General features: G+C 41.1%; 1 protein-coding gene across 2 annotated transcripts in view; it reads right to left on the bottom strand.

Annotated features, from left to right (window-relative positions):
- The window catches only part of LOC117355577 (mothers against decapentaplegic homolog 4-like), a 110,095-nt gene that overhangs the window by 49,532 nt on the left and 32,668 nt on the right, over positions 1–27,895 (bottom strand). For both annotated transcript variants that reach the window (XM_033934333.1, XM_033934337.1), the window contains exons 5-9: positions 21,115–21,333; positions 11,586–11,705; positions 10,319–10,432; positions 4,960–5,010; positions 3,343–3,526 (exon numbers count right to left, since the gene is read on the bottom strand). In XM_033934333.1, coding sequence (XP_033790224.1) covers positions 3,343–3,526; positions 4,960–5,010; positions 10,319–10,432; positions 11,586–11,705; positions 21,115–21,333 — 688 coding nt within the window. The remainder of the gene's footprint in view (positions 1–3,342; positions 3,527–4,959; positions 5,011–10,318; positions 10,433–11,585; positions 11,706–21,114; positions 21,334–27,895) is intronic.

The raw sequence follows: 27,895 nt of genomic DNA on the forward strand, positions 1-27,895 counted from the left end.
ATCCCACCCTCTACTCACGTGCTATACCAGTACAATCAAAGAATCTCTATTCTATCATCTCTATTACCCTATTCATAATTCCATCCTCCTCAAACTACTAATGTAGTATATTCATTCTGTAATCTGAACTATTGTAAATTGCCTTGAATCTGATTAGATTAGAACCAAACCAAATCAATTTTTTGATGTAACTGTGAAACTAATCTGAAAAATTTTCTCTCTCAAAAAATGAAACCTTCATCTAAGTTGTAAATATTACGATTATGCACTACTGAAATCAAATGTCTACAAAGACCCAATAAACAATAAGATTGGCTAGCTGTTAAATTACATTTAATTGTGTTTAAATCAACCATATAGTAATGGGGGGAAAAGACTTCAAGTGCTCAAGAAAGCAGGGCTTTAAAACAATCTGACCCTGCTCCAAACTTTAGAGCTATCATTAGAAATCTCCCTTTTCTTATAAATTAGTATTGGTGAGGTCACACTTGGAGTATTGTGTTCAGTGTTGGAGGTCATATCTGGCAAAGGAAATAAAGACTTGAAGAGGTCCAGAGGAAGGTGAAAAAAATGGTAAGGGGTTTGAACCAAAAGTAGTATGAGAACAGACTGGAAGACCTAAACATGTATACTCTAGAGGAGAGGAAGAACAGTGGAGATATGATAGACATTTAAATACTTGAAGAGTATTAATGTAGAACCAAATCTTTTCTAGATAAGGGAAAATGGTAAAACTAGAGGGCATAACTTGAAGTTGCAGGGAGGAAGACTTAGGAGTAATGTTAGGAAATTTTTTTTCATGGAGAGGGTGATGGATACCTGGAATGCTCTCCTGAGGGAGGTGGTGGAGAGGAAAACGGTGATGGAATTCAAACAAGGGTGGGATAAACACAGAAGATCTAATTAGAAAACAAATGGTATAAATTAAAGAACTAAGGCTGGTATTGGACAGACTTGTACGGTTTGTGTCCCATATAAGCGTTTAATCCAATTTTTTTAAGTTATTTAACATTTATGCTATGTATGGGTAATTGTATCAACGGTGAAACTAAAGTTGATAGAATAGAATTGCTAATCAATGCAATGGATGTGCTTGTTTTTGAGTGCAAATTCATTCAAAACATGGTTTGACAGATATGACAAGCAAACATGCATTCCATCATCCACCATCTGCAGTTCTCTTCTTTTCGATTTAATTTCTGTCAGAGCTGAAAATCCAAGTTTGCAAAGATAAGATTCAACAGGTAAAGCCCTGATTGCTTTGTTGCTCCAGTTAGGACAGCTACTGCATAAAAAATAAAAATAAAATTACTTGCTGTTATGTTTTCAAGGACCAATTATGTCCAAGAATGATGCTTGTCTGGGCGGTTGCATCCTTACATACACAGGCGCTCATAACATAGAAACATGACAACAGATAAAGGCCAAATGGCCCATCTAATCTGCCCATCCACAGTAACCATTATCTCTCTCTCTCTCTCTCTCTGAGAGATCCCACGTGCCTATCCCAGGCCCTCTTGAATTCAGTCTCTATTTCCACTACCTCTTCCAGGAGACTGTTCCATGCATCTACCACCCTTTCTGTAAAAAAAGTATTTCCTCAGATTACTCCGGAGCCTGTCACCTCTTAGCTTTATCCTATGCCCTCTCATTGAAGAGTTTCCTTTCAAATAAGAGAAACTCGACTCATGCACATTTATATTATGTAGGTATTTAAAGGACTATCATAACTCCCCGCCTTTCCTCCAAAGTATACAAATTGAGATCTTAAGTCTGTCCCCATACGCCTTATCACAAATACCACACACCATTTTAGTGGCCTTTCTCTGGACCGACTCCATCCTTTTTATATCTTTTTGAAGGTGCGGCCTCCAGAATTGTACATAATATTATAAAATGAGGTCTCAGAGTCTTGACAGACTCTTGCGTACATGAAGTACATATCATCTATTCTAATGTATACTTATGAAGGAAATTTTTAAAAATAAAATAAAATTCTGGAATCTCTCATGGCACACCTGGAATCTCTTCGTGGCACACCTCTGTACTATGGCGCACAGTTTGAGAGAGACTGCTTTAATCTAAGCTTTCTACTTCTTTCATCATCAAATCAATGTTATACCAAAATGATTGAATACAACTAGCTTCACTACGGTGGAAGTTTTTTGCTGAGTTATCGGTGCGCATTCATTCTAGAGTTTACACAGGCTTAAGTTTACCATCATTTTCATTTTTATATTTGCGGTTTTAAGTCAAACCTTAACAACCCTGGACCCCTGAAGAACGCGTGTTTACCGAAGCACGGACCTTAGGCTTGTTTGAAGGGTGGTAATATCTAACCGCTTTGATATAATAAACATAGCCTGCATCTTGTACATCTCGTCTGCAGTTCCTTTTGTTTTGTGTTTGGTTACTCATTTTCACTGCAGCTTTTGTTGGATTTTTGTTTCCTGAATACAACTATACTCATCTGATCTGAAATCAGAATCATATTATGTTAAGCATGTTCCAAGATGATGCACAATAAAAGTCTATTTGTTAGACTTAACAAATTTTATATTTTGAGCTACCGACTATATATTAGTTACAGGCAAGACAAGGGGCATTTCAGCAGAATATCTTCAATCACCATAGCCATGTCTACAGTATCACTTTATGTACTAGCATTTTCTAAAGCATTGTACTGGAAGTGTTCAGAACTCAAAAAGAAAAGCCTGTTGTAAAATAAAAACCTGTTATAGAATGATGATGTACTATAGACCTTTTAAATATAAATTGACCAGCATGATGCAAGAAGTCATAGAGCTTCTGAATGTTTCATTTACCTATATAACAGATGCAATACAAGCATACGAAAGCAAGCAAGAAATTGACCCTTAATTCCACGGAAAATGCAAGTCCAACGAAAACAAAAACTGTGGAGATGGTGATGTTCAAGATGCAGGCTTTATTCAAAAATATACAAATTCATAATCCATATAAAATATACCTAGGACCCAAACTGTTGGGAGATATGGACCCAACACGGTCCGTGTTTTGACAATGCTGTCTTCCTCAGGGGTCCCTGCACAGAGTTACGATTCACTACTGTTTTTAGTCTTAATCCATGTGTTTTTATATCATGACTTTTAGGGACCCCTGAGGAAGACAGCATTGTCGAAACACGGACCGTGTTGGGTCCATATCTCTCAACGGTTTGGGTCCTAGGTATATTTTATATGGATTATGAATTTGTATATTTTTGAATAAAGCCTGCATCTTGAACATCACCATCTCCACAGAGTTTTTGTTTTCATTGGCAATGCAAGCACACATTATATTTATCAATTATCAGTTCAATACCTTGCTCGTTCAATGGCTTCTGTTCTGTGAACATTGGAGAGTTGGCCGAGGCAAAAGCGATCTCCTCCGGAAGGGTCCACATAGCCATCAACAGTAACAATAGGACAATTTGAAGGAACTTTAAAGGTCTCTCCCACCTGCACATCCATTTCAAAGTATGCAATTGAACACCAGTACTCAGGAGCTACAGGATTAAACATGTGGAACAAACATAAAAATGCATGCCAAGAGCAGGCAGACTAAAAGACACAGCATGTCATACAGATTGCCATCTGAAGCTCAGTCAGCTTCACTGAACATCAGAGGATTTGTATGAATACAACCACACTAATGTGGCAACTACATAAAACTTAGGAGACATTCATGTGAACAAAATCCACATCAAGATGCACAAAAGTTGATACAGTCAAACCTCGGTTTACGAGTGCACCAGTTTGCAAGTGTTTTGCAAGATGAGCAAAAACATTCGCAAAATCGGCACCTCGGAAACAGAGTTTGACTCAATTTATGAGCGCCACCCCCCGCAATCCGGCATCCCCCCAGCAAGCGTCGTCATCCCCCGCGATCCTACACCCCCCCGAGCACTGAAACAAAATCCCTTACCCCGATTGGGCACCAGCAAATGCTCATGGCCCAGTCCAGCCCAGCACAGGCAAGAGGGAGGATCTCGAATGCCAAATCGGGGTAATGGATTTCGTTTCGGTGCTTGGGGCGGGGGCGACATGAGCGGGGGGGATGCCGTATCACGGGAGGGGGGTATGGAGCAGCATCGGTGGCCTCAAGGGGGGGGGGAATGGAGCAGCACCGGTAGCCTCGGGGGGGGGGAGGTGGAATGGATCAAAGCGAGTTTCCTTTACCTCCTATGGGGAAACTCGCTTTGCTATACGAGCAATTTGGTTTATGAGCATACTTCTGGAATGAATTATGCTCGTAAACCAAGGTTCCACTATATTCTAGAGCAGCCGCACAAATGTGCGTCATGTACGTGACCTGAAAGGTGGCACATCTAGGGCAGAGAGCAGGCATGCACCAGGCAGAACTAGCATCCAAGCATGTAGGGCATATTTTATAAACATTGGATGTGCAAATATTTTGTAAATGAGACCTCTTATAGGTGACTATATGGCAGAAAAGATGGCTGTTGACCTGAAACTAGAGAAAGACACGGTGACAAAATTCATCACCGTTCCCGTCTCCGCGGATAACCGCGGGAAACCATCTGCATGTCATTCTTTAAGGAAAGAGGGAAGAATCAGAGTATGAATGGCCACAACCATTGACCCGCAAGCTTTGCTTTGAAGAATGCTGGTGTAGAAGGACAGAGGATAAACTAGACACTAGAAAATGACATGGGTTTATTTCCCGTGGTTATCCGCGGGGACGGGAACGGTGATGAATTTTGTCACCGTGTCATTCTCTTCCTGAAACATCATTTGGTGTGTTGTACTACTAGTCTCTGTTTCCCCTAAGCTGAGCACATAAGGAGTGTTCACAGATTTTACAAATTCTGTCACCATGTCATTCTCTGAGCTAAATGGCCATATATGCTTTCAAGAAAAGCAACACAATGCACAAAAAATTCTGCTAACACAACACAAAAAAAAAAATTAAACTTGCCTGGATGATTAGATATAGGCGGCTGGAACGCAAGTTCATTATGACTTGGCCCTATAATTTAAAGAAAAAAAAAAGAATATATATATATATATATATTTTAATTTTATTTTTTATATACCGCCCAAACAATAGTTCTGGGCAGTTCACATCAAGAGAACTGTTACATTGCAGTGAAAATACAGAGTCAGAGAATACATTCCGATAAAAATATAAAAATCAGAGAATAACACTATAAAATTAATGTACAAATCTTTCAAACAGGTAAGTTTTCATTAACTTTCTAAATGCATAATAGGATTGTGTTTGAGCAATCAAAGAACACATCCACGACTTCGTTTTTCCAGCTTGGAAAACAAGTGTCTTTTCCACAGAACTCTTGAAATGACATACTTTTGGAGTGGGATACATAAACATACAAGAATTTCTTGTATTCTTATTTCACATGTATAATTTAAATTGGGAGGATAGGTATGTTGGTATTAAACCAAGAGTGCTTTAAAACAAATGCAACCAAATTTAAAGATGACTCTGGCTTCAAAAGGAAGTCAGTGGAGCTACAAATAAAAAGGACTCGCGTGATCAAATTTTTTCAAGTCAAAAATCAAACATACTGCTGTGTTCTTGTCTGGCAAGTGTTTTCTTAAGACCCCAAATAGATAATATTACAATAATCTAGGGTAGATAGAATAGAGGGTTGTACTAATATCCTGAAAGAAGCCAAATCAAAGAACTTTTTTATGGTTCTAAGTTTCCACAAGATCGCAAAACATTTTTAAATCATTTGATCGGTGTGATTCTCAAAGGATAAGTAATGATCTAAAGTTACTCCCAAGACCTTAATATTGGTAGCTATTCCAAAATTTTGGCCATTTAATTGAATGGTAGTCTCCATAAGTTTATCATTAGGACTAGCTAGAAAGATCCTAGTTTTTTTCAGGATTAAGTTTAAGTTTGGACTTCATCATCCATTGTTCTATTTTTATAAACATATTTGAAATTAAATTGTTCAATTAAAATGAAAAATATTTCAATGGTATTAATATAGTGATGTCATCGGCATAAATGTAGAATATCACATTCAGGCTTTGTAATAAATTAGCCAAGGGAACAAGATATATGTTGGCGATAATGGAGAACCCTGAGGGACTCCACAAGTATTTGTCCATGCAAATAACTTAACAGCAGTATACAGAGTTCTGGATAGTTTCAAAATGTTCAAACTGTTTGCACTGGAACAAAATAAGGTGATATATTTAACCAATAGATTCTGCGCCAATTTTCAAAGGGAAGGCATGAGGGTAATGCTATAAAAGTAGGCATCTACTTTTCTTTATAGAATATTAGTACAAGTGGCAAAAGACATGCTTAAATTTAGGGTCTGATCACTTACATCAACCCTACAGCTGCTATAAATGTCCACACTAGATGTTACAACGCATGCAAACTATTTTATAATTTATGCATATATTTGTGCATTCAGTCCAAAATTCACTCAAACTTAACCCATGCACATAGCATCAAATTATGACATGTACTCTGCTGCGAGACAGCAGTCTGTAACAGGTTATATATGCACACATGCACTAGTACTACTACTAATCATTTCTACAGCGCAGTCCATTAGAACATTCAAGACACGGCTTCTGCTCAGAAGAGCTTACAATCTAATCAACAGACAAACATGACAATTAGGGGGTTGGGAAGTTCATCCGGCATGAATGCCTTAGAGTAGGGGTGAGCAATCACTGTCCGAGGGCCAGAACCCAGTCGGATTGTCACACAATGAATATGCATGCGATTAATTTGCATGGATTCCTTCCATTGTATGCAAATCAATCTCTTGTGGAAAATCTTGAACACACAACTGGGTTGTAGCTCTCAAAAGCCATGATTGTTGTCCCCTGCCTTAGAGCGAGTGGGGGTTAGGAGTTAAAAGCAACCTTTTAGTGAGCCTTGGGCCTGGATTTGAATATGGCCAGAGACAGATCCTGACGTAATGATTCAGGAAGTCTGTTCCAGGCGTAAGGTGCAGCAAGAGAGAAGGAACAGAGTCTGGAGTTCGCATTAGTGGATAAGGATACTGATAGGAGAGACTTACCCAGTGAATGGGGTTCATGGGGAGGAGTACAGGGAGAGATAAGAAAAGAGGGATATTGAGGAGCTTCAGAGTGAATGCATCTATAAGTCAGTAAGAGGAGTTTGAATTGTATGTGGCAATTGATAGGGAGCCAATGGAGTGATTTGATATAGCAACTCTGGCAGAATATAAGTTATGCAGCAGAATTTTGGACGGATTGAAGGGGAGAGTCACGAGGTGCAATAGTCGAGGCAAGAGGTGATTAGGGCATGAATAAGATGGCAATGGTGTGCTCAGAGTAAGGGTAACATTTTTGTTATATTATAGAGCAGGGGTGTCAACTGTTGGTCCTCGAGGGCTGCAATCCAGTCGGGTTTTCAGGATTTTCCCACAGAATATGCATGAGATCTATTTGCATGCATTGCTTTCATTGTATGCTAATAGATCTCATGCATATTCATTGGGGAAATCCTGAAAACCCGACTGGATTGCGGCCCTTGAGGACTGACATTTGACATCCCTACTATAGAAAAAGAAGGGACAGGTTTTGGCAGTCTACTGGATTTGTGCATAGGGGAGAGAGGAGTCAAAGATGATCCTGATAAGAAAGGGAAGATGAAGAGGAAGTAGACTTACCAAGAGGAGTTTGCACGCAAGAGGCAAGGTATGGTTTAAAGTATAGGTAAAAACAAATCTGCATCCCTACAAGCAGGTAAGGAAGGAAGTCAGCTATAAATAAGTGAGGAATTAGAGCTAAGGGGGAGGGGGTTACTGGAAATTAATGAGCAGACAACAGGTCCTGTGCTGTGCAGACTTCTCATAGAGACAGAGGAAAATCTTGAACAATCTGTAGCGACAGCATGAGTGGATACACATTTAACAGAGAAGCCATGACTGCATATACACTATACAAAGCAGAGAAAGCATATACATTTGCCAAGGCAGAGAAAGACGAGTACATTAATTTAGCAAGATAGATGAGAACTCACAAGCAAGAAAGGAAGGAAGTCCACTATAAAAACGTTAAGCGCCTGTTTAGATCAAGGGGGGTTACTGGGAGTTAATGAGCAGACAAATCAAAGCTCAAGTGCGGGGTCACTGGGAGTTCTTGGCTTATGCAGATGAGATGAGCTTACGGGGATGGGGCACGGAAGGAACTTGTGGGGACCAGACGGGGATGGAGATAGATCCTGAGGTTTTAGGGACAAATTTGTCTCCATGTCATTCTCTAGTGGGAAGGATTTCTTTCTATTACGATGGGCTGTGGATTCCTTTAGATATCTAGGAGTCTTACTTTCAACCTCAGAGCCTGCCATTTATTCCTTAAATGTCTCATGACTATTGGAGCTCATGCAACAGTGGCTGTCCACTTGGTTCACACTTCCACTTTCATTGTTAGGTAGAGCCAATCCAATCAAAATGACACTATTTCCAAAATAGCTATGTGTCTTGCAGGTCCTTCCTCTATACCAGGGGTAGGCAATTCCAGTCCTCGAGAGCCAGAGCCAGGTCAGGTTTTAAGGATATCCACAATAAATATGCATGAGATAGATTTGCATCTCAAGGAGGCAGTGCATGCAAATCTATCTCATACATATTCATTGTGGATATCCTGAAAACCTGACCTGGCTCCGGCTCTCGAGGACCGGAATTGCCTACCCCTGCTCTATACCAGTGGTTACCAACCCTGTTCTGGAGGACCATCACGCCAGTCAGGTTTTCAGGATAGCCCTAATGAATATGCATGTACCAGATTTCCATTCTATGCAGATCTCTCTCATGCATATTCATTATGCCTATCCTGAAAACCCGACAGGGGTGGGAACCACTGCTCTGTACCTTAAGAAAGATTTAGTATAATTACATAAGCTCATTTCTCAATTGTTGGAGGGAAGACGTTGAAAATGTGCACACAGCTTCTTTATGGCAACTGGAGATATAGTGGGATGGGACTTCCAGATCTCAGGATCTATAATAAAAGAATGGCCCAAGGAGAGCTGGATTACCAATAAAAATTTGGCAACATTAAAAAGATTATGGGAGGAAGTTATGAACATGGACTAACTTTAAGAAATGTTCTTTCATTGTTTTATTAGTAATTTGCTCCCCCCCCTTTATAAAACCGTAGCATGATTTTTAGCACCGGCCGTGGAATTGTATGAGCATAAGAGCTGTTACCACCGCGGCTGGTGCTAAAAACAGCATTATGGTTTTGTAAAAGGTGGGGTAGGTGTCATTGCATAAAATGGGACTGTTCTACTTTATGTTGAATCGATTTTTATTATCAAATAACACAGAACAGACCAATATGTCAGAACCACAGTAACAGAAGAAAACATCAGAAACAAAATAGGAGATCCAACAATCCCACCCACACCACCCCCCCTCCCCAAACCCCCTAGCCTGAAACGAGAAAAATGGAGTGCAGTAGGCTTGGACTCAGATAGCCCACTGCCCAAGACAATGAGTAACACCAACACTGAAAGAAAGAAGAAAGAGAGTAAAGAAGAAGAAGAAAGAAAGAGAAAGAGAAGTATACCTGGCGCCCCTCAAGGATGGAAAACAAGCCCAGGTCTCAGAAAAAGTCACAAGGAATTTAGAATGTCACTTCTAGCCCGTGGTGATAATGAAAAAAGGTAAGAATCCCAGATCCAAAGAAAGAGTCGCCTTCGTCGTAAGCTATAAGACGCATCTTTACACTCTAGCAGCAGCAGAGCATGCAAACGATTCCTCCAGTCCCAAAAGGATGGAGAAGGTTCCCCAATCCAAACAGATAGAATCACTTTCTTCCCCAAGACCCCCACCCGTCTCATAAACTGCCGCTGACCCGAATCAGACAAGCGGAAGGCCTCATACTTATCCAGCAAGAGACCAGCGGCAGAAAAAGGTAATGCATTGCCGAAGACGCCTTCCACATAAGTGACAACCTGCCGCCAAAAACGTCTGTTCTACTTTAATTAGCCTGAAGTTCTGTTCAGTGTGAGACTGATCAAACATATATTTGGCCTCAGGTAGATAAATTTTAAACACTATGGCAAAAAGGCCTATAGGTAGGGGGATATATGCAAATTACGTAATACCTATAAGAGAAATCCATAAGTAAAACTATACGTCTGTTGAACTGAGATCTTGGTACAAGTCACCTCAAAGTAGGGTTACCAGGCGTCCAGATGGCTTTTCAAAATCCGGCACTTATATATATATATATATAAGTTCCTTAACTAGATGTGAAAACTCAGGATTTTTGACCTTTACCCAAAACAAAGAAGAGCTACAACTCACAGCAATGTCCCATATGAGACATAGGTGGATGATGCTGAAGGTGTCCGTTCTGATGGTGGGATATGTTAGGGGGAAATGCTGGGGTTCTACTTCCAGTCCAGGCTGTGGTGTTGTCTAGAATAGGAAAATAATGTTATTAACCTGCTTTCGTGTTTACAGTAGAATATCAGTTAACCGGAATTAGACCACGTCTCCCCGCTTCTGTCTAAGCTTCACTGGCTCCCAGTTATCCTCAGGGTTCACTACAAATGCATCTGTCTAGCCTTCAAGTTTCTACACGGCATCCTTCCTACCCTTTTTCCACTATCTTGGCTCTCCTTGAATCCTAACTCCACCAGAACCACTCAAAAATTCAAACTATTCTTCCCATCTTTAAAAGGCATATCCCATACAGGAAAACTTGGGACATCCCTCCTCTTCAGGATCACCGAGCTGTGGAACAGCTTTACTGCCCCTCTTCAGAGTTCGACCTCCCTCCAACGCTTCCGAAAACATTTGAAAACTTGGCTTTTCTCAAAAATGTAACTACTCCCTCCCTCTCCATTATACTAAGTCCCCTCTTTCTTTCTTTTTACTAAGCCCTTCTTCTTTCCATTGGAGTTCCTTTCTATATTAATTCCTGTAAACCGTGTCAAGCTCCACTTCTGTGGAGATGATGTGGTATACAAACTTAAGGTTTAGTTTAGTTTAACCGGCACTCTCACCCAACAAGCAAAAAATAAAAAACAAAAAAACAAACCAGGGATTAAAAAGGACCCCCAAAGTATCAGCGGCAGTGGTCCTGAGCTGCAAAACCCCCCTCTCTCCCACCCCAAAGCAGAAGGCGGCTGTCCTGAGCTGTGAACCCCTCCCTCCCTCTCCAAAGCAGCAGAAGCAGGTGGCAGTCCTGAGACATGAACCTCTCTCCCTCCCTTCCTTCCTTCCTTCCCCGAAGCGGATTTCGACGTGTCAGAAAAAAGGCCCTGCCATTAGCAGCCTGTTTTGAGCGCTGCCTCCTGGTGATCAGCTACTGCTTTGGGACAGGAGGGGGGGAGGGTTCACGGCTCAGAACACCTACTGCTTCTGCTGCTTCAGGGTGGGTAGGAGGGAGGGAGGGAGGGAATTGAGATCTGTCTCCTTGTACAGTAACTCTCAGGCAACCAGAAAACCAGTTATCCGGCATCCACCAATCCTCATGGGTGCTGGATAACAGATTCTACTGCATTTACTTTATTCGAGTATTCTGAGTTTGTGAAGACAAAAACAAAGTTTTAACTCTGTTACTTACTGTGATGATAGGTTGCAAGCTGAGCTGGGAACCCATTCTGCTGTGCTGCTTGCTGGGGCCCCGGTGCAATCTGAAGTAGTCCATCACTATGACTTCCACCCAGTATATTGGTGGATTGACCTGAGCAAAAACCAGTGGCATTAATCAAGGGAAAGGGGATAGGATTTGATATTACTGCCTATGGTCAACAAAGTGGTTTACAAATTATATACAGGAACTTATTTTGCCTAGACAGCAGTAACCCACAAACTACTTCATGGAGCATCTATTAATGAAAAGCTTATATCAGACTCCATTTTTCTTGGTTATCACAGGGAATCTCTCTCTCTCCCCCACCGGCTTGCAATTTGGCATTTTTCTTTCTTGCTGATTTTCTGATTACGGTAACTTCCTTCCTTGTAATCTGAGGGATGAACTGTTAACCAGATTCAAAGTTGCACTTAAAACATTTTTTTTTGGTCTGGCTTTCCCATCTGTGGGCTAGGTGTGGTTTGGAGAGATCCAGCTTTTGGGATCTCTGGCGTTAAGACAGGACTTAAAAAGGCTCCCCATGCACTCTAGTGATGTCATCAGGGAGGCTAGTCTGAGTACAGGTTCTTACCAGGTGCAAATGTTACTATTACTACTACTACTAAATGTTCCAATGTGAAAATAGGCAGTTCTCACAGCAGCACGCAGATGATTAATTAAATTAATTATTTGCTTCAGTCTTCACTGAGCAAGACAAGGAGTTACCAGTGCCAGAAATTATATTCAATTTTGATGAATCACAGAAACTCATACATCTCTGTAACACCAAATGATGTAATAAGTCAATTTGACAAAATGAACAGTAGCAAATCACCTGGACTGGATGGTATACATCCCAGAGTGCTGATAGAATTGAAAAATGAACTTTTAGAGCTATTGTTAGTACAGGCAGTCCCCGGTTAAGAACAGGTTCCATTATTTAAGCTGTTCTTAAGTTAAATTTGTATGTAACTCAAATCCTAGTATTCTTCCCACTTCCGAGGCCCCTCTTGCATCTCTTTCCATCCATCCCATTGTCCCCTCCTCCACCATCCCAACATTTCTCCCTCCCATCTCTCTCTTCCCCATGCATCTCTACCTCACTCTTCTCTGAGCACCATGTCTAATAATTCTCTCTTCTTCCCTGTGCCCAACAATTCTCTTTCATCATTTATCCATGTGTACCATTTCTTTCCCTCTCACTCAAGACACCCAATTCTCCCTTTCTATTCCCTCCCCCACCTCAGCATCTCTTACCCTCACTCCATTCTTCAATCCCATGTCCCAACTTCATGCCCCCTCCCTCTTTCCTTCCATCTTTTGTCCAAGATTGTGCTCCCTCCCAAGTCTCAGAGCCCCTCCCCCCATTCTGTATCCCAGGTTCATGCTCCCCCTCACGGGTGTTTACCTTCTTCTGGCTGGCTCCCTCTTCCTTCCAGCTGCAATCATTTCTCTAGACAAAAGCAGCGGGCAGTGGCTTCTACAGCTGACCCAGAAGCCTTCCTTCTGATGTTGCATGCAGATTGTGAAAAATTGCAGGCCGACCTTAGGAAATTGGAAGACTGGGCATCCAAGTGACAGATGAAATTTAATGTGGACAAATGCAAAGTGATGCACATTGGGAAGAATAACCCAAATCAGAGTTACCAGCATCCAAGAACAAGATCTGGGTGTCATTGTAGACAATACGATGATACCTTCCGCCCAATGTGCAGCGGTGGCTAAAAAAGTAAACAAGATGCTAGGAATTATTTTAAAAGGGATGCCAACAAGACTAAGAATGTTATAATGCCCCTGAATCGCTCCATGGTGCGACCTCACCTGGCATATTGTGTTCAGTTCTGGTCTCCTTATCTCAAGAAAGATATAGTGGCACTAGAAAAGGTTCAAAGAAGAACCACCAAGATGATAAAGGGGATGGAACTCCTCTCATTTGAGGAAAGACTAAAAAGGTTAGGGCTTTTTGGCTTGGAAAAGAGACGGCTGAGGGGAGATATAATTGAAGTCTACAAAATCCTGAGTTGAGAAGAATGGGTACAAGTGGATCTATTTTTTTATTCCATCAAAACTTTTAAAACCAATAGGAGGAAATATTTTTTCGCTCAGACAATAGTTAAGCTCTGGAATGCATTGCCAGAGGTTGTGGTAAGAGCAGAAAGCGTAGCTGGTTTTAAGACAGGTTTAGACAATTTCCTGGAGGAAAAGTCCCATAGTCTGTTATTGAGAAAGACATGGAGGAAGCCACTACTTGCCCTGGATCGGTAGCATGGAATGTTGCTACTCTTTGGGTTTTTGCCAGGTACTAGTGACCTGCATTGGCTACCGTAAGGACAAGCTACTGGGCTTGATGGACCAGTGGTCTGATCCAGTAAGGTTATTCTTATATTCTTATGTAGTCAATTTGGTTGTGATGCTGCCCATTTTGGGATGTCTAAGTGTAGACACACCGCTTCAGCAGGATGAAGGTGTTGGCGATTCTAAGCTTGTTCTCTTGGCAGAACTGCACAAGGCAGTTTCCAGCTTCATTCCTCTCCCCTAGGCCATGCCTGCCGAACAATCTTGTACCCTCTCCTTCTCCAACTTTGGTACTGAATTCGCCCATAATGTAGATGTCTTTTCTTGGGGTTCTATCAAGTGCACTTTGGACATGGGCATAGAAATCCTCAATGTCCTGCTCTGATGCATCTGCTGTTGATGCATAGACTTGGATTATGGTCACATTCAGAGGTTTCCCTCTAATGCGGATGGACATGACCCTATTGTTGATGTACTGGGGGCTCTGTACACACCTTGCGATCCTTTTGTTGGCCACAATGGCAACTCCCTTTCTATCTCATTGCCCGAGTAATACATGGTGTAGTCATCTAAGCTGAAATCCCCCAGATCCAGTCCACAGACTCCTACTAGGTCTACGCTTGTTCTTTCTATTTCCCTCTTGATAATGTCCAACTTTCTAATGTTCATCCCTCTCATGTTCCATGTTCCAATGGTATATTGTTCTTTGCAGCTCAGGTGGCTCTCTTTATCATGGACTACATAAGCAATTGGGCTCCATTGCAGGTTTCCCCCTCTTGCATCATCCTTGTCCTGATTACATTGGGTCTGCCTTTGCTCTTCCCCAGTCACTTGAATGATGCTGTCCAGCCCAGGGGACCAAGTGTCGAGCACCATATTCGAAGCATATTGATTCTGATCCTTAGAGTTTCATGGTGAAGGTTTTATGGGGTAGTCACCAGGTCTTTCCCCAACCCATAGCACTTAGCCACACAACCACTTCAGTTGGTATGTGTTGTCACCCTTCCAGCACTTTCAGCTGGTATGTTTAAAAAAGGACACTAATGCAGATTGTGGTGCCATAATGTAGTATCATTTAGGTTACCCTGCAGAACATAGTAATGAGATACAAAACAAGCAAATGCATATTGAGTAGCTCATTAGCATAACAAAACTTGCAGTAAACACTGGATGCCTACTCCAAATCAAGTTACAGCTGGTAAGATAATGGATATTTTACTACCTGGAAGCATTGGACTGCCATTATGCGGAATTATCTGTCACTGTTAACAGATCTGGAAGGATGAATTTTACAGATTAGGCAGAGGATGCTTCTGTACTAAGGCAACAGGTGCTGATATGCTTCTTTACCACTAGGAGACCATAGATCTATCAATCAGTAGCAAACTATATTGGTAAGTTTCCCTGTAAAATTAGTAAATCAAATGCGTTTCATTTTCTTTGTTAACAGTCAATCCAATAGGAATAGATGTGTGGCAGAAGGGGGGGGGGAGAATTGGTAGGGAAAGCATTTGAAGCACACCTTGTGGAATTATTTCCAATCCATTTGTGTGCGTATCTGTGTGGTGCACGTCCGATTGTACCTGATCAGGCAATCTAATCTATAATTTGTGGATTGCTATATGCCTATATAGGTTCAAGGTGATTTCCAAAGGTTAAGAGTCCATACAATGCATAGGGAGCTTACAACAGAATGACTTTCTGCTAAGAGTACAAACAAAGGGCCTTGACATCTTCTGGTGCTAATAATTATAAACTATCCCCCTTTTACTAAGCCATGGCAGAGGTTTCTACCACGGCCTGGAGTGCTAAATGTTCTGATGCTGCTCCAACGCTCAAAGAATTCCTATGAGCATCGGAGCATTAAGCGCCCCAGGATGTGGTAAAAGAGGGCCCATGTAAAGTAGAACAAGTCTGGTCAGCTATACAGTGTAGTACTAGTTGAGCAGAGTATACAGCTTAATTGTATGATCGATCCTAATGGCTTGTGGTATAGAAACGTTTTCAGTTTTCTTCTGAACTTTAGGTAACATGATTCTTTTCGGATGTCTAGTGGCAAATTATTCCAAGTTTTGGTGGAGGCAACATAGGTGACCAGTGAGTTGAATATACATTTGTACTTGGTTCCTTTTGGCGAGAGGAACAAAGTAAAAGAGCAGAAGAGAGAAACAGTTCTAAATAAACAGTTCCCTAATTGCTATGTTTTCTTAGTGTATCAAAGTTTCTATGATACAGAAGATGGAACTGCTTCTCCCACAGAAATAAACTGTGTTAGTTATTTGTTTCATTTGTTCATTGTTTTTGGAGGGTAAGCTTCTATTTCTCTGGAGCGGTGTCTAATCTGACACATTTTCAAAAACTCAGTATCTTTTTACCAGTTCTCTCCCCCTCCCAATACATTTTGAGAGTTATTTTGCCTCCATACAAGGCAAGTGAATATGCCTGACCTTTAGGGAGTGTCCCCACCCTCCCCAACGTCCACTGGCAAGAAAGAATAAAGTTTCTGAAGAGATTAATTAAAAAAAAAAAAAAAAAAAAAATCTGTCCATGTTAATCCATGAACAATGGAACCTTACAAATGGTAATGTGGAATGTCCAACACAGGTTAAGAGCATAAGAATAGCTTTACTGGGTCAGACCAATGGTCCATCAAGCCCAGTAGCCCGTTCTCACGGTGGCCAATCCAGGTCACTAGTACCTGGCCAAAACCCAAGGAGTAGCAACATTCCATGCTACCAATATAGGGCAAGCAGTTTCCCCCATGTCTTTCTCAATAAGACTATGGACTTTTCCTCCAGGAACTTTCTTAAAACCTGCTACGTTATCCGCTCTTACCACATCCTCTGGCAACGCGTTACAGAACTTAACTATTCTCAGAGTGAAAAAAATTTCCTTCTATTGGTTTTAAAAGTATTTCCCTGTAACTTCATCGAGCGTCCCCTAGTCTTTGTAATTTTTGACAGAGTGAAAAATCAATCCACTTGTATCCATTCTACTCCACTTCAATCATATCTCCCCCTCAGCCGTCTCTTTTCCAAGTTGAAGAGCCCTAACCGTTTTAGTCTTCCCTCATACGAGAGGAGTTCAATCCCCTTTACCATCTTGGTCGCTGTTGTTTGAATCTTTTCTAGTGCCACTATATCTTTCTTGAGATAAAGAGACCAGAATTGAATGCAATACTCCAGATGAGGTCACACCATGGAGCAAATCAGGGGAATTATGATATTCTTAGTCTTGTTAACCATCCCTTTTTTAATAATTCCCAGCATCCTGTTTGCTATTTTGGCTGCCGCCGCACATTGAGTGGAAGGTTTCATTATATTGTCTACAATGATACCCATATCTTTTTCTTGGGCGCTAACACCAAAGGTGGACCCTAGTATCCAGTAACTGCGATTCAGGTTATTCTTCCCAATGTGAATGTAATGTAATGTAATTTATTTCTTATATACCGCTACATCCGTTAGGTTCTAAGCGGTTTACAGAAAATATACATTAAGATTAGAAATAGGAAAGGTACTTGAAAAATTGAATCACTTTGCATTTGTCAACATTAAATTTCATCTGCCATCTGGACGCCCAGTCTTCTAATTTTCTAAGGTCTGCCTGCAATTTTTCAAAATCCGCATGCGTTTCAACAACTTTCAACAGTTTAGTGTCAACTGCAAATTTAATCACTTCATTCATCGTTCCAATTTCCAGATCATTTATAAATAAGTTAAATAGCACCGGTCCCAGTACAGCCCCCTGCTTCACACCACTGTTTACTCTCCTCCACTGAGAAAAATTACCATTTAACCCTACCCTCTATTTTCTATCCGATAACCAATTCCTAAAACATAACTGAACTTTGCCACCTATCCCATGACATTTAAATTTTCTCAAGAGCCTCTCGTGAGGAACTTTATCAAAAGATTTCTGAAAATTTAGATACATCATATCATCCGGCTCACCTTTATCACATGTTTATTCACACCTTCAAAGAAGTCAAGCAAATTTGTGAGGCAAGATCTCCCTTGGCTGAACCTATGCTGACTCCGTCTCATTAAATCATGTTTGTCTAAGTGTTCCACAATTTTATTTATTTTTTTATAAAATTGTTTCTACGATTATGCCCAGCACCAAAGTGAGGCTTACCGGTCTAATTTCCCGATCTCCTCTGGAGCTCTTTTGAAAAATAGGCATTGGCCACCCTCCAATCTTCAGGTACTACAGACAAATTTTAGCGACAGGTTACAATTTCATGTTTGAATTCTTTTATTACCCTGGGATGTATACCATTCAATCCTAGCAATTTATCACTTTTTATCTTGTTGATTTGGCTCAGTACATCTTCCAGATTCACTGAGATTTTTCAGTTCCTCCGCATCACCCTTGAAAACCATTTCCAGTTCAAATATATCTCTTACATCTTCCTCCATAAAGACCGAAGCAAAGAATTCATTCAGTCTTTCCACTATGGCCTTATCCTCCCTGAGCGCCCCTTTTGCTCCTTGATCATCCAATGGTCCCACAGATTCCCTGCTTCTGATGTACCTAAAAAATTACTATGAGTTTTTTCCTCTTTTGCAAGTTTCTCTCTTAGTTGTTTTTATCAGTGCTTTGCATCTAACTTGCCAGTGATTGTGTTTCTTCTTATTTTCTTCATTAGGATCTTTTTTTCATTCTTTAAAGGATTTTTTTTTTTTTACTCTAATAGCCTCTTTCACTTCACTTTTTAACCACGCTGGCTCTTGTTTCCTCTTCTTTCCACCTTTGCCGATACGTGGAATACATCTGGTCTGGGCTTCCACAATGGTATTTTTTTAAAAACATCCACACCTGGTTTACAGTCCTAACCTTTGTAACTGATCCTTTTATCTTCTTTTTAACCATGTTCCTCATTTTATCATAGTCGACCATTTGAAAATTAAAACACCCCTAGAGTAGATTTGTGACGTTACTCCCGGTGTCAGCTCAAATATGATCACGTTATGATCACCGTTTCCCAGCAGGCCCAACATAGTTAACTCTTGTACTATGTCTTGCAGTCAACTATGGATCAAAACTAAAATAGCACCCCCTCTTTGTCGGTTCCTGGACCAATTGCTCCAAGAAGCAGTCAATTATTACATCTAGGAGTTTTACCTCTCTAGCACTCCCCAATGTAACATTTAACCAGTCAACATTGGGATAATTGAAATCACCCATTATTATAGTGTTGCCCATTTCTCCAGCTTTCCTAATTTCTGAAAACATTTCTTCATCTGTCTGCTCATTTTGTCCCGGGGGACAATAGTATAACCCAACTTTTATATTCCTTCCCTTCACACATGGAATTTCTATCCATAAGGATTCCATACTATCTATGTCATGCAGAATGTTTATCCGATTTGATTAAATTCTCTCTAACATATAGTGCAACCCCCCTTCCAATTTGATCTACTCTATCCTTGCAATATAATTTGTACCCAGGTAACAGTGTCCCATTGATTGTCCTCCATCCACCAGGTCTCCGAGATGCCTATTATATCTATCTCATCATTAAGTGCTTTATATTCTAACTCTCCTATTTTATTTTTTAGGCTTCTAGCATTTGCATACCGACACTTCAAATTGTGTTTTTTCCTTGTAACTACAGTGTGCTGAGAAGACAGGGAAAATTTGAGTCTTTTACTCTGCCTTCCTCTTAAACCCTCCTAGCTTTCTTTCACCATTATTGGAATCTCTCTACTGGGATACCCTAAATATCCTGTTTCAATAGTATCCTCCAAGGAAACCTCACACCGAACCATCCATTCCAGGGTGACTGTCTGTTTTCCCCTACATCTCGGTTTAAAAGCTGCTCTATCTCCTTTTAAAATGCTAGCACCATCAGCCTGGTTCCATCCTGCTTAAGGTGGAGTCCGTCCTTTTGGAACAAGCTCCCCCTTTCCCAGAAGGTTGCCCAGTTTCTAACAAATCTAAATCCCTCATCCCTGCACCATCGTCTCAACCACGCATTGAGACTTTGGAGCTCTATCAGCCTCTTGGGTCCTGCACGTGGAACTGGGAGCATTTCTGAAAATGCAACCCTGGAGGATCTGGATTTCAGCTTTCTACCTAAGAGCCTAAATTTGGCTTCCAGAACCTCCCTCCCAAATTTTCCTATATCATTGGTACCTACATGTACCAGGACAGCTGTCTCCTCCCCAGACCCATCTAAAATCCTATCTATGTGATGTGTGAAGTCCGCCACCTTCGCACCAGGCAGGCAAGAGACCAGGCGATCCTCATGCCCACCAGCCATCCAGCTATCTACATACCTAATAATCGAATCACCAACTACAACCTCTATCCTAACTTTTCTCTCCTGGGCAGAAGCCCCTGGAGACATCCTTGGTGCGAGAGGATGTTGCATCCACTGGTAGGCAGGTCCTAGCTAAAGGATTATTTCCTACTTCACCAAAGTGATGCTCTCCTTCTAGGAGACCTCTCTCCTGCAAGGCAGCACAGGGGCTATCAGATTGGAGGTGGGACTTCTCTACAACATCCCTGTAGGTCTCCTCTATGTACTTCTGTCACCCTCAGCTCTTCAAGTTTGCTACTCTAGCCTCAAGGAAATGTACTCGTTCTCTGAGAGGTTAGTTAAAATAGAAAAAAATATTCTGGGTCTGTAATGTTATTCTACTTCTGTGCCTGGATCATCCTGTTTATCATAAGCCTCATTCAAAAAGTGCACAACTGGAATGGACTGATGGCTCAGCAGCAGCAGTACTATGTGCATCAGTGTATAAAACCCACCAGGCTAGATTTCAGTGTCAGTTCTTGCTCCTCCCTGCATCAAAGGCTGAGAAGTTCTAGTCTAGCCTTCAGGGGGAGAGACACCAAATAATTGCTCAACAGAGAAATTCAGTGGTTTTTAAGAGCATATAAGTAATAAGTTCTGGAATGAATTGCAGTCCATGTTCCATACTAATTTAAATGGTCCGCTATTGTGATGGCATTAAAACAAGGATAAATTTAGGTCCATAACAAATCTGAAAGCTGTAGCTTCTCCACCTCACAACCAACCCCATCATTACTGGCAATTTATAGGGTCAGCAAAGGTTCTGAATAGAATGAAAATCAATGAGACAGCTGACTGATCATAAATTAAAACTAGCCAAATCCTTTTGCATAATTCAATCATGCTCACAGGTTCAATCCCTTTCCCATCCACCAATGTTAGCTCCTCCGATTCCATTCTCCAAATCGGGTTGCTTACTTGTGGAAGCCACAGGAATGCTGGGAAAGTTAGTGCTGCTGGGAGTATTCTGCTCAACAGGAGCTAACATGGCTTGGTTACTGTAGGTCTCAGTAGATGTCCTGTTATTCGTTGGGTGCTGAATTGTCTGAATTGAAAGCCCTTCAGGAGTAGGTAATGACTGCTGTCCTTCCACATAGTCATGCACATATTCATCCTTCACCAACAAGTTTGATGGAGCTATGTGAAAGAGAAATAAAATGTTTAGATTTTAAGCCAATATTCCATGAACAAGAGGGAAAACTAATAGATATCTATTATTTCAGAAATGCACAGTCATATCTGTCTTTTAGAACACCAATGGTATAACCCACAGTTTAATACTCTAATTATATTCATTGTTTTCAATAAAGAAAAATATTTTGACATAATAAATGCTGAATGATCTCGGCAGATACTTTTACTTAAAAGTTATACTGAAGACAAGTTTTCATGTTTAAATCTTTTTATTAAACAAATGCACAAAATACATCCATTGCTTACAACGCCAAAAAAGATTATGTGCTTACCCTGTAAATTCCATTCCTCTCCATATTATTCAAACTCCACATTGTATTTATTCTGTTTTCTAATTTTTGTAAACCATGTTGAGCTCTATTGTTATAGAGAAGATGCGATATATAAGCCTAAGATTTAGTTTAGTTTTTTAGTACATAGATGAGACATTCAGGACAGATGGGTAGTGTCCCCAGTGCCACCTGCCAAAGGTATCCACTCAGGATTTTTGTCTGTGCTTCTGCTCTACTTCACTGGTTTCCTTAGGTCCCTCTACAGTTAGTACCCAAGCACCTAGAGCCACTAAATAAATGTGAAGTAGAGGCACCTAAGGCAATCAAGTTCAGAAACAACCATTCTACTCAATAAAGTAACAGAACATTAACTACAAATAGTCAAAGGCCTCAAGAGCTCAGAAACTACTCTGGCAGAAAAAGTAACTTATATACAGTATTCTTCTCAGCAACCCCCCCTCCCCCCCCAAGAGCTGACAGGCATTCAAGAAACAACTTGGAGAAGACCAAACAAATTGAGACAGTAGACAGGCACAGGAAGGACAGGGCAGGAGTCTAGAATGTCTCCCCTATCTACTGGAAGAGAGCTTACCAGGTTAAGTACATAATCTCTTTTTCCAGTACAATAGGTGAGACATTCTAGACAGATGGGATGTACAAAAGCAGTCCCCAAGAAGCTAGGGTGGGCTAGCTGCGCCAGCCCGTAAGACCAAGGACCCAAAGACAGTCTTGTCTTGCTGCCACATCCACTCTGTAAAACTTGGCAAACATGTCTAGAAAGGACCACGTTGTTGCCCTGCAGATCTCCTCAGGGGAGACAGCTCTAGCTTTGGCCCAAGAAGCACTTCTTGTAGAATGTGTTCTTATGGAAACAGGAGACTTTCCCAGAAAGAATATAGGCTGACAAAAATGGTTTCGAGATAAAACAGTATATTTCTGTGTCTCGTTGGCTATGAATTTGGACTTGGAGATTGAAATGTACAATGTCAGCATCTATGAGACAAACATGGTTATTTCTGTTGCATAGAATTTTTTGGACCCCAGTTTGATTAAATAAAATAGATAGTTCTAAGTCTAATAGATGCTAGCATTGTCATATTGATATAGGGACTTTGGATCATCTGCTATATTTTTTGTCCTTTTATATTTATATTTTGGAAGTTAATATGGGGACAAATAAATCTTGTTCTGGACTCAAATGTTCCATTGTCATATGAAGCTATAATATGTGGAACGAGACTACATGTGAAACCCACTTTAGATAAATATAAGAGCCGTCTTTTTATGATCATGATGGGCACAGCCATGCAATTGATCACGAGTAATTGGAAAAGCCATGACAGATTAAGTTACACTTTTTGGTGGGTGAATGTATTCACTACATACAAATATTAACGCAGAATGTAGGGGATTTAATGGTGTATTTAATAAAGTTTGGAGCCCATTAACTAAATTTATGGAGGTATGATAATATTTCTTTTATTCATTACCTATACACATCCATGGGGGGAGGGGGGAAGGGAGGGAAATAAATAAATACTGATGGTGACATTTAGGTAACTTTAAGAATTATTTAAATCATTTATTATGTTAAATTGTATTATTTAATATATGAAATTGAAAATCTCGAATGATTTATAAGTTGCCTGTACAGATAATAGTGCATTGTATGTAATATCTACTGTTCTTTATTTGTTTGGCCCTGTTTTTAGTTTAAAAATCAATAAAGATTTTTTTAAAAAAATGGCCCTACAGATCCATCTGGAAATCACGGCCTTGGAAGCAGGAACGCCCCGCTTAACAGAATGAGTCAGCACAAACAGATCAGAGAGACCAAGTCTGTTAGTGACCTCCAAGTAGTGAAGTACTCTGCACACATCCAGTTTCTTCAAAAGGCGATGCTGCATCCTGGAACCAGTAGGCTGAAAAGAAGGCACATGCACTTCTTAATTAACGTGAAAAGCTGAAACCACTTTCGGAAGAGGGAAGAACCATATGCAGGGAAATCCCAGTCTCTGAGATGGAGAGGAACGGTTCCCTACAAGAAAGAGCCTGGAGTTCCAACCAGAAACAGTCTTGATCGTCAAGTCCAAGAGGAAAGCATCCTGAAGGAGCTCAAAGGGAGCCTTGGTAAGGCTAGACAGCACCAGGTTGAGGTCCCAGGAATGGAACGGCTGCTTGACTGGTGGTCTGATGTGAAGAGCTCCTTTCAAAAATCTAGCAATATCATAATGAAATGCCAAAGAGGAATGAATCCTGAGATCTAAAACAAGAGAACCTGGCTACCTGGACCTGAAGAAATGCTACAGTGAGGCTTTAATCAAGTCCAGCTTGCAGAAAGGCAAGAATCACCGAGATCGGAGCCAAATAAGGGTCCATCTGGTCCTGAGCGCACTAATGTTGGAAAACTTTCCATGCCTTAGCATAAGCAGAAACTATGGATGACTTCTTAAGACTTGAAAATAGCCTTTGTGTTCTAAGGCTTCATGCTCAAGAGCCATTTCATAAGAGCAAATTAACTTGGGTCCGGACCCTGCATAAGCAGGTTAGGATGGGCGCTCAGCTGAAGGCTGCAAACCTTGCGAAGATGCATCAGATCTGTGTGCCATGGTCTGCAAAGCCAAACTGGAGCTACCAGAATGATGCAGCCCAGACGGATCCTGATCCACCAAATGACTCAGCCTATCATGGGCCAGGGAGGAAAAGCATATAGGAGAATTTCCTGAGGCCATGGCTGCACTAGAACATCGAGACCCTTGCTTCCAAGTGTTTTTTTTAGTCTGCGCATGTTGAAGGTGGTCAGATCACTATTCCATCAAGAACATTTCTCAGTATTGGTACAATCCACTGTGCTTTCGCAGCTAGACTATTGTAACTCAGCTTATCTGGGCATTAAGCAGAGCAGTCTAAAACAATTTCAGTTAATACAGAATACTGCAGCTAAGCTCATTTTTGGGAAACGAAAGTATGATCATGTTTCCCCTTTGTTGATAAAGCTTCACAGGCTCCCAGTTCTCTTTAGGATCCAGTTTAAATGCGCATGCATGATCTTCAAGCTTCTCTATGGAATATTTGATCCTTTTGTCCCCTTATGTTGGAATACCCTTAGACTTTGACATTTGAAAAACACACAAAGATAAGTTAGCCTTCCTTTCCTTTAAGGGAATTAAATCTGCTGGGAAGCTCAGTCGATCTTTTGTTTTCAAATTTGTAGAGATCTGGAATGAACTTCCTGACTCCATTAGGCTTTTAGGCCAACTGCAATTATTTTGTAAATTCCTGAAAACTTTGTTGTTCTAGCAATTTTTAAATGGTTTAACTACAGCCTCAATGAAATATTAGTTATTTTTCTTATGCACTTTAGTTTTTAATTAGCTCTTCCTTCTCATGTTTTCTGCTATGTACTCTAGTCTTAATTATATATGAACCGAGTTGAGCTCCATTGGGAGATGACCTGGTATAAAAACCAAAGATTCGATTCGATTCTTGTTCTTTGACGAGGCCATGAGGTCGAAGCGGGGCCATCCCCAGTGCCACATTATGGCTCAAAACATAGCTGCAGAGAGGGCCCACTCACCCAGATCCAGAGCCTGTCTGCTGAGACAGTTGGCTTAAACATTGTCCACTCCCAGCACATACACTACTGATAGCACTTGGAAGTGATGTTCCGCCCATAGAAACCAAAAATGAGCTTCCAGAGCCAGAGGGGTACTCTTGGTCCCTCCCTGGCAATTGACATAGGCTACTGCTATCACATTGTCGGAGAAGATACTGACCGCTTGCCCTCCAGAGTCTTTTGCAATTGCACCAGAGTCAGCCAAATGGCTCTCAGCTCAAATCGGTTTATTGACCATTTCCTCTGAGAGGGTGTCCAACAACCCTGGATAGGACAATGATTACAGTGGGTTCCCCAGCCTCAAAGGCCGGCATCTGTCATCACCATGATCCAGGAAGCAATCCGCAGCAGAATGCCCCTATAGAGTGACTGCAGGAAAAGCCACCAATCCATGCTGGCCCAAGCATCCAGGGTCCAGGGAAGACAAGTCTAGTGCATCCTTGTGCGGAGCCCAGCAAAAGAGTAAGGCATGCTGGAGAGGACGCATGTGCACCCTTGTCCACAGCAGTACATCTATTGTGGCCACTATGGATCACAGGACTTGAAGATAGTCCCATGCCAAAGAAGTGGGCAGCTCCAGAAGGGAAGAAATCTGGGCCTAGTTTCAATCTGTGCACCTCTGGAAGATAAACACAGCCTGCAGCCTTGTCAAAGAAAACTCCCAGTTATTCCAGCAACTGTGTGGGCATCAATTGCTTTTTCTGTAGTTCATGATCCAGCCTAGGTCCTTCAGCACCTGGATCACCCACCATACAACAACCATTGGCCAACAAGGGAGCCCTGATCATCCAAGTAAAGATGTACCTGCAAACCCATTTTTCACAGGTAAACTTTAGTGAAGGTACAGGGAGCTGTTGCCAGCCCAAAGGGCAGAGCTGAGAACTGGAAATGCTGTTCCAGGACATGAAAGCACAAGAACTTGCAATGGGCTGGAAATATCAGAATGTGCAAATAGGTTTTTGTGAGATTCAGAGCAGCAAAGAACTCTTCTGTGGCCACCGCTGCAATGACCGATCGCACCATTTCCATGCAAAAGCAGGAGCTGCATTCATGTGCTGAAGATCCAGAATAGGCCTCCAATCTGCAGCATGATGAAGTATATAGAGTATCTGCCTAAGCTCAAGCGGCACCGGCTCTATAGCTTGAATATCCAGAATCATTGAAAAGTGGGACTTGAACTTTTAGCGCTTTATCAAGCCGCCCCACGGGAGAGTCTACAAACCAGTCCACCAGCGGTTGGGTAAATTCCAGCTTATAGCTTGTCTGAATAAAATCCAAGACCCACTGGTCAGAAAAAATGCAAACCTAGGTGGATAGGAACGCTGAGAGTCTGCCCCCTATCTGTAGACTTATGTTACAGACGAAACAACAAGGAAAGACAAGAGGGATGTCTTAAAGACATACCTCTTGTCTTTCCTTGTTGTTTCGCACAATTTAGGTAAGCATACAAAGCTGGCAATCAAGCCTTTAACACATTCTCACATCAGAGAATACTTAATTACATCAGCATTGACTTATTGAGAAGTCCTTGTTAAAATGGCTCTGCCAGTTGTCAGCCTGTGCTTGCAGTTCCTGGCGCTAGAGGTTCTTCATTGTGAACCGCCTAGAAGTCGCAAGATTATGGCGGTATAGAAAAAATAAAGTTATTAATCTCCTGTGGGTTTAGTAGAGGGCTGGCAACTGAAAGCTCCGACAATCTCTGGTGGGCCTCACTGGCTCTCGTTCACACTAAACTTTAGTTTCTGTTTCAGTGTCAGTCAGTTTTCATTGCACATTTTGTTAGGAAGAGGTTGCAAGACTTGGGTAGGGGGGTAGTTAACAGGGGCTACCTTTAAGACATATTATTTTACTGTTAACCCCAGTTATTAGTAAATTAGGTTTCATGGTAAAAATGGGGACCAGTGCTAAAATAGAATGGCATTATTATTTAACTTGTATTTGGTTCCGTTATTTGGTGTGCTGCATGAATTGCAGGTCAAATTTAGACTATACGCTGATGAAATTAAATTAGTTTTCCCCTGTGGATTGGGATTTTCAACTTGAATATGAAGTTAAACATATTCTTGAAAAAGGTTTAGCACTGAATGTATTAAATGTTTTGAAGATTGAAATTATGATTGTTAGTAGGGTTCCTATGGATTGTGGTTATGACCCTGTTTTTGAAGGCATAAAGATGTCAATTTAAAAAAGTCAGATTTTAAGTTTAGGCGTTTTGACTCACAATTGACATTACACCGACTTAAGTATCTGAGATTGCAATGTCTTTTTCAATTGAAAAATTTAAGTAATATTGAAGCCCCTGCTGCCAAAGCCTGACTTTTGGATCACTGTTCAGAATTTAGGAAGCTGAGTGCTTGGATATCTTCATGGGTTATTGGGGATAGATCTGTCTCTCTCAGCTCATGTATTGTTTGATGATTTTTATGACAATGGGAGTGGCAAAGAAGAGGGATCTCTTCCTACGAAATGTGCGATTACTGGCATGCAAATATATACCAGAAAACTGGAGAAAGGAGAATACCTCTTATCTATTGGAAGTTTAAATGTAGACTGATAATTAATGATTGAGCCATGTGCATTATAACTAAGGAAGAAGGGTTGACAAAGAGGGGAGTGC

Source organism: Geotrypetes seraphini, chromosome 1 (genome assembly GCF_902459505.1).
Source record: "Geotrypetes seraphini chromosome 1, aGeoSer1.1, whole genome shotgun sequence".
Classification (NCBI taxonomy): Eukaryota; Metazoa; Chordata; class Amphibia; order Gymnophiona; family Dermophiidae; genus Geotrypetes; species Geotrypetes seraphini.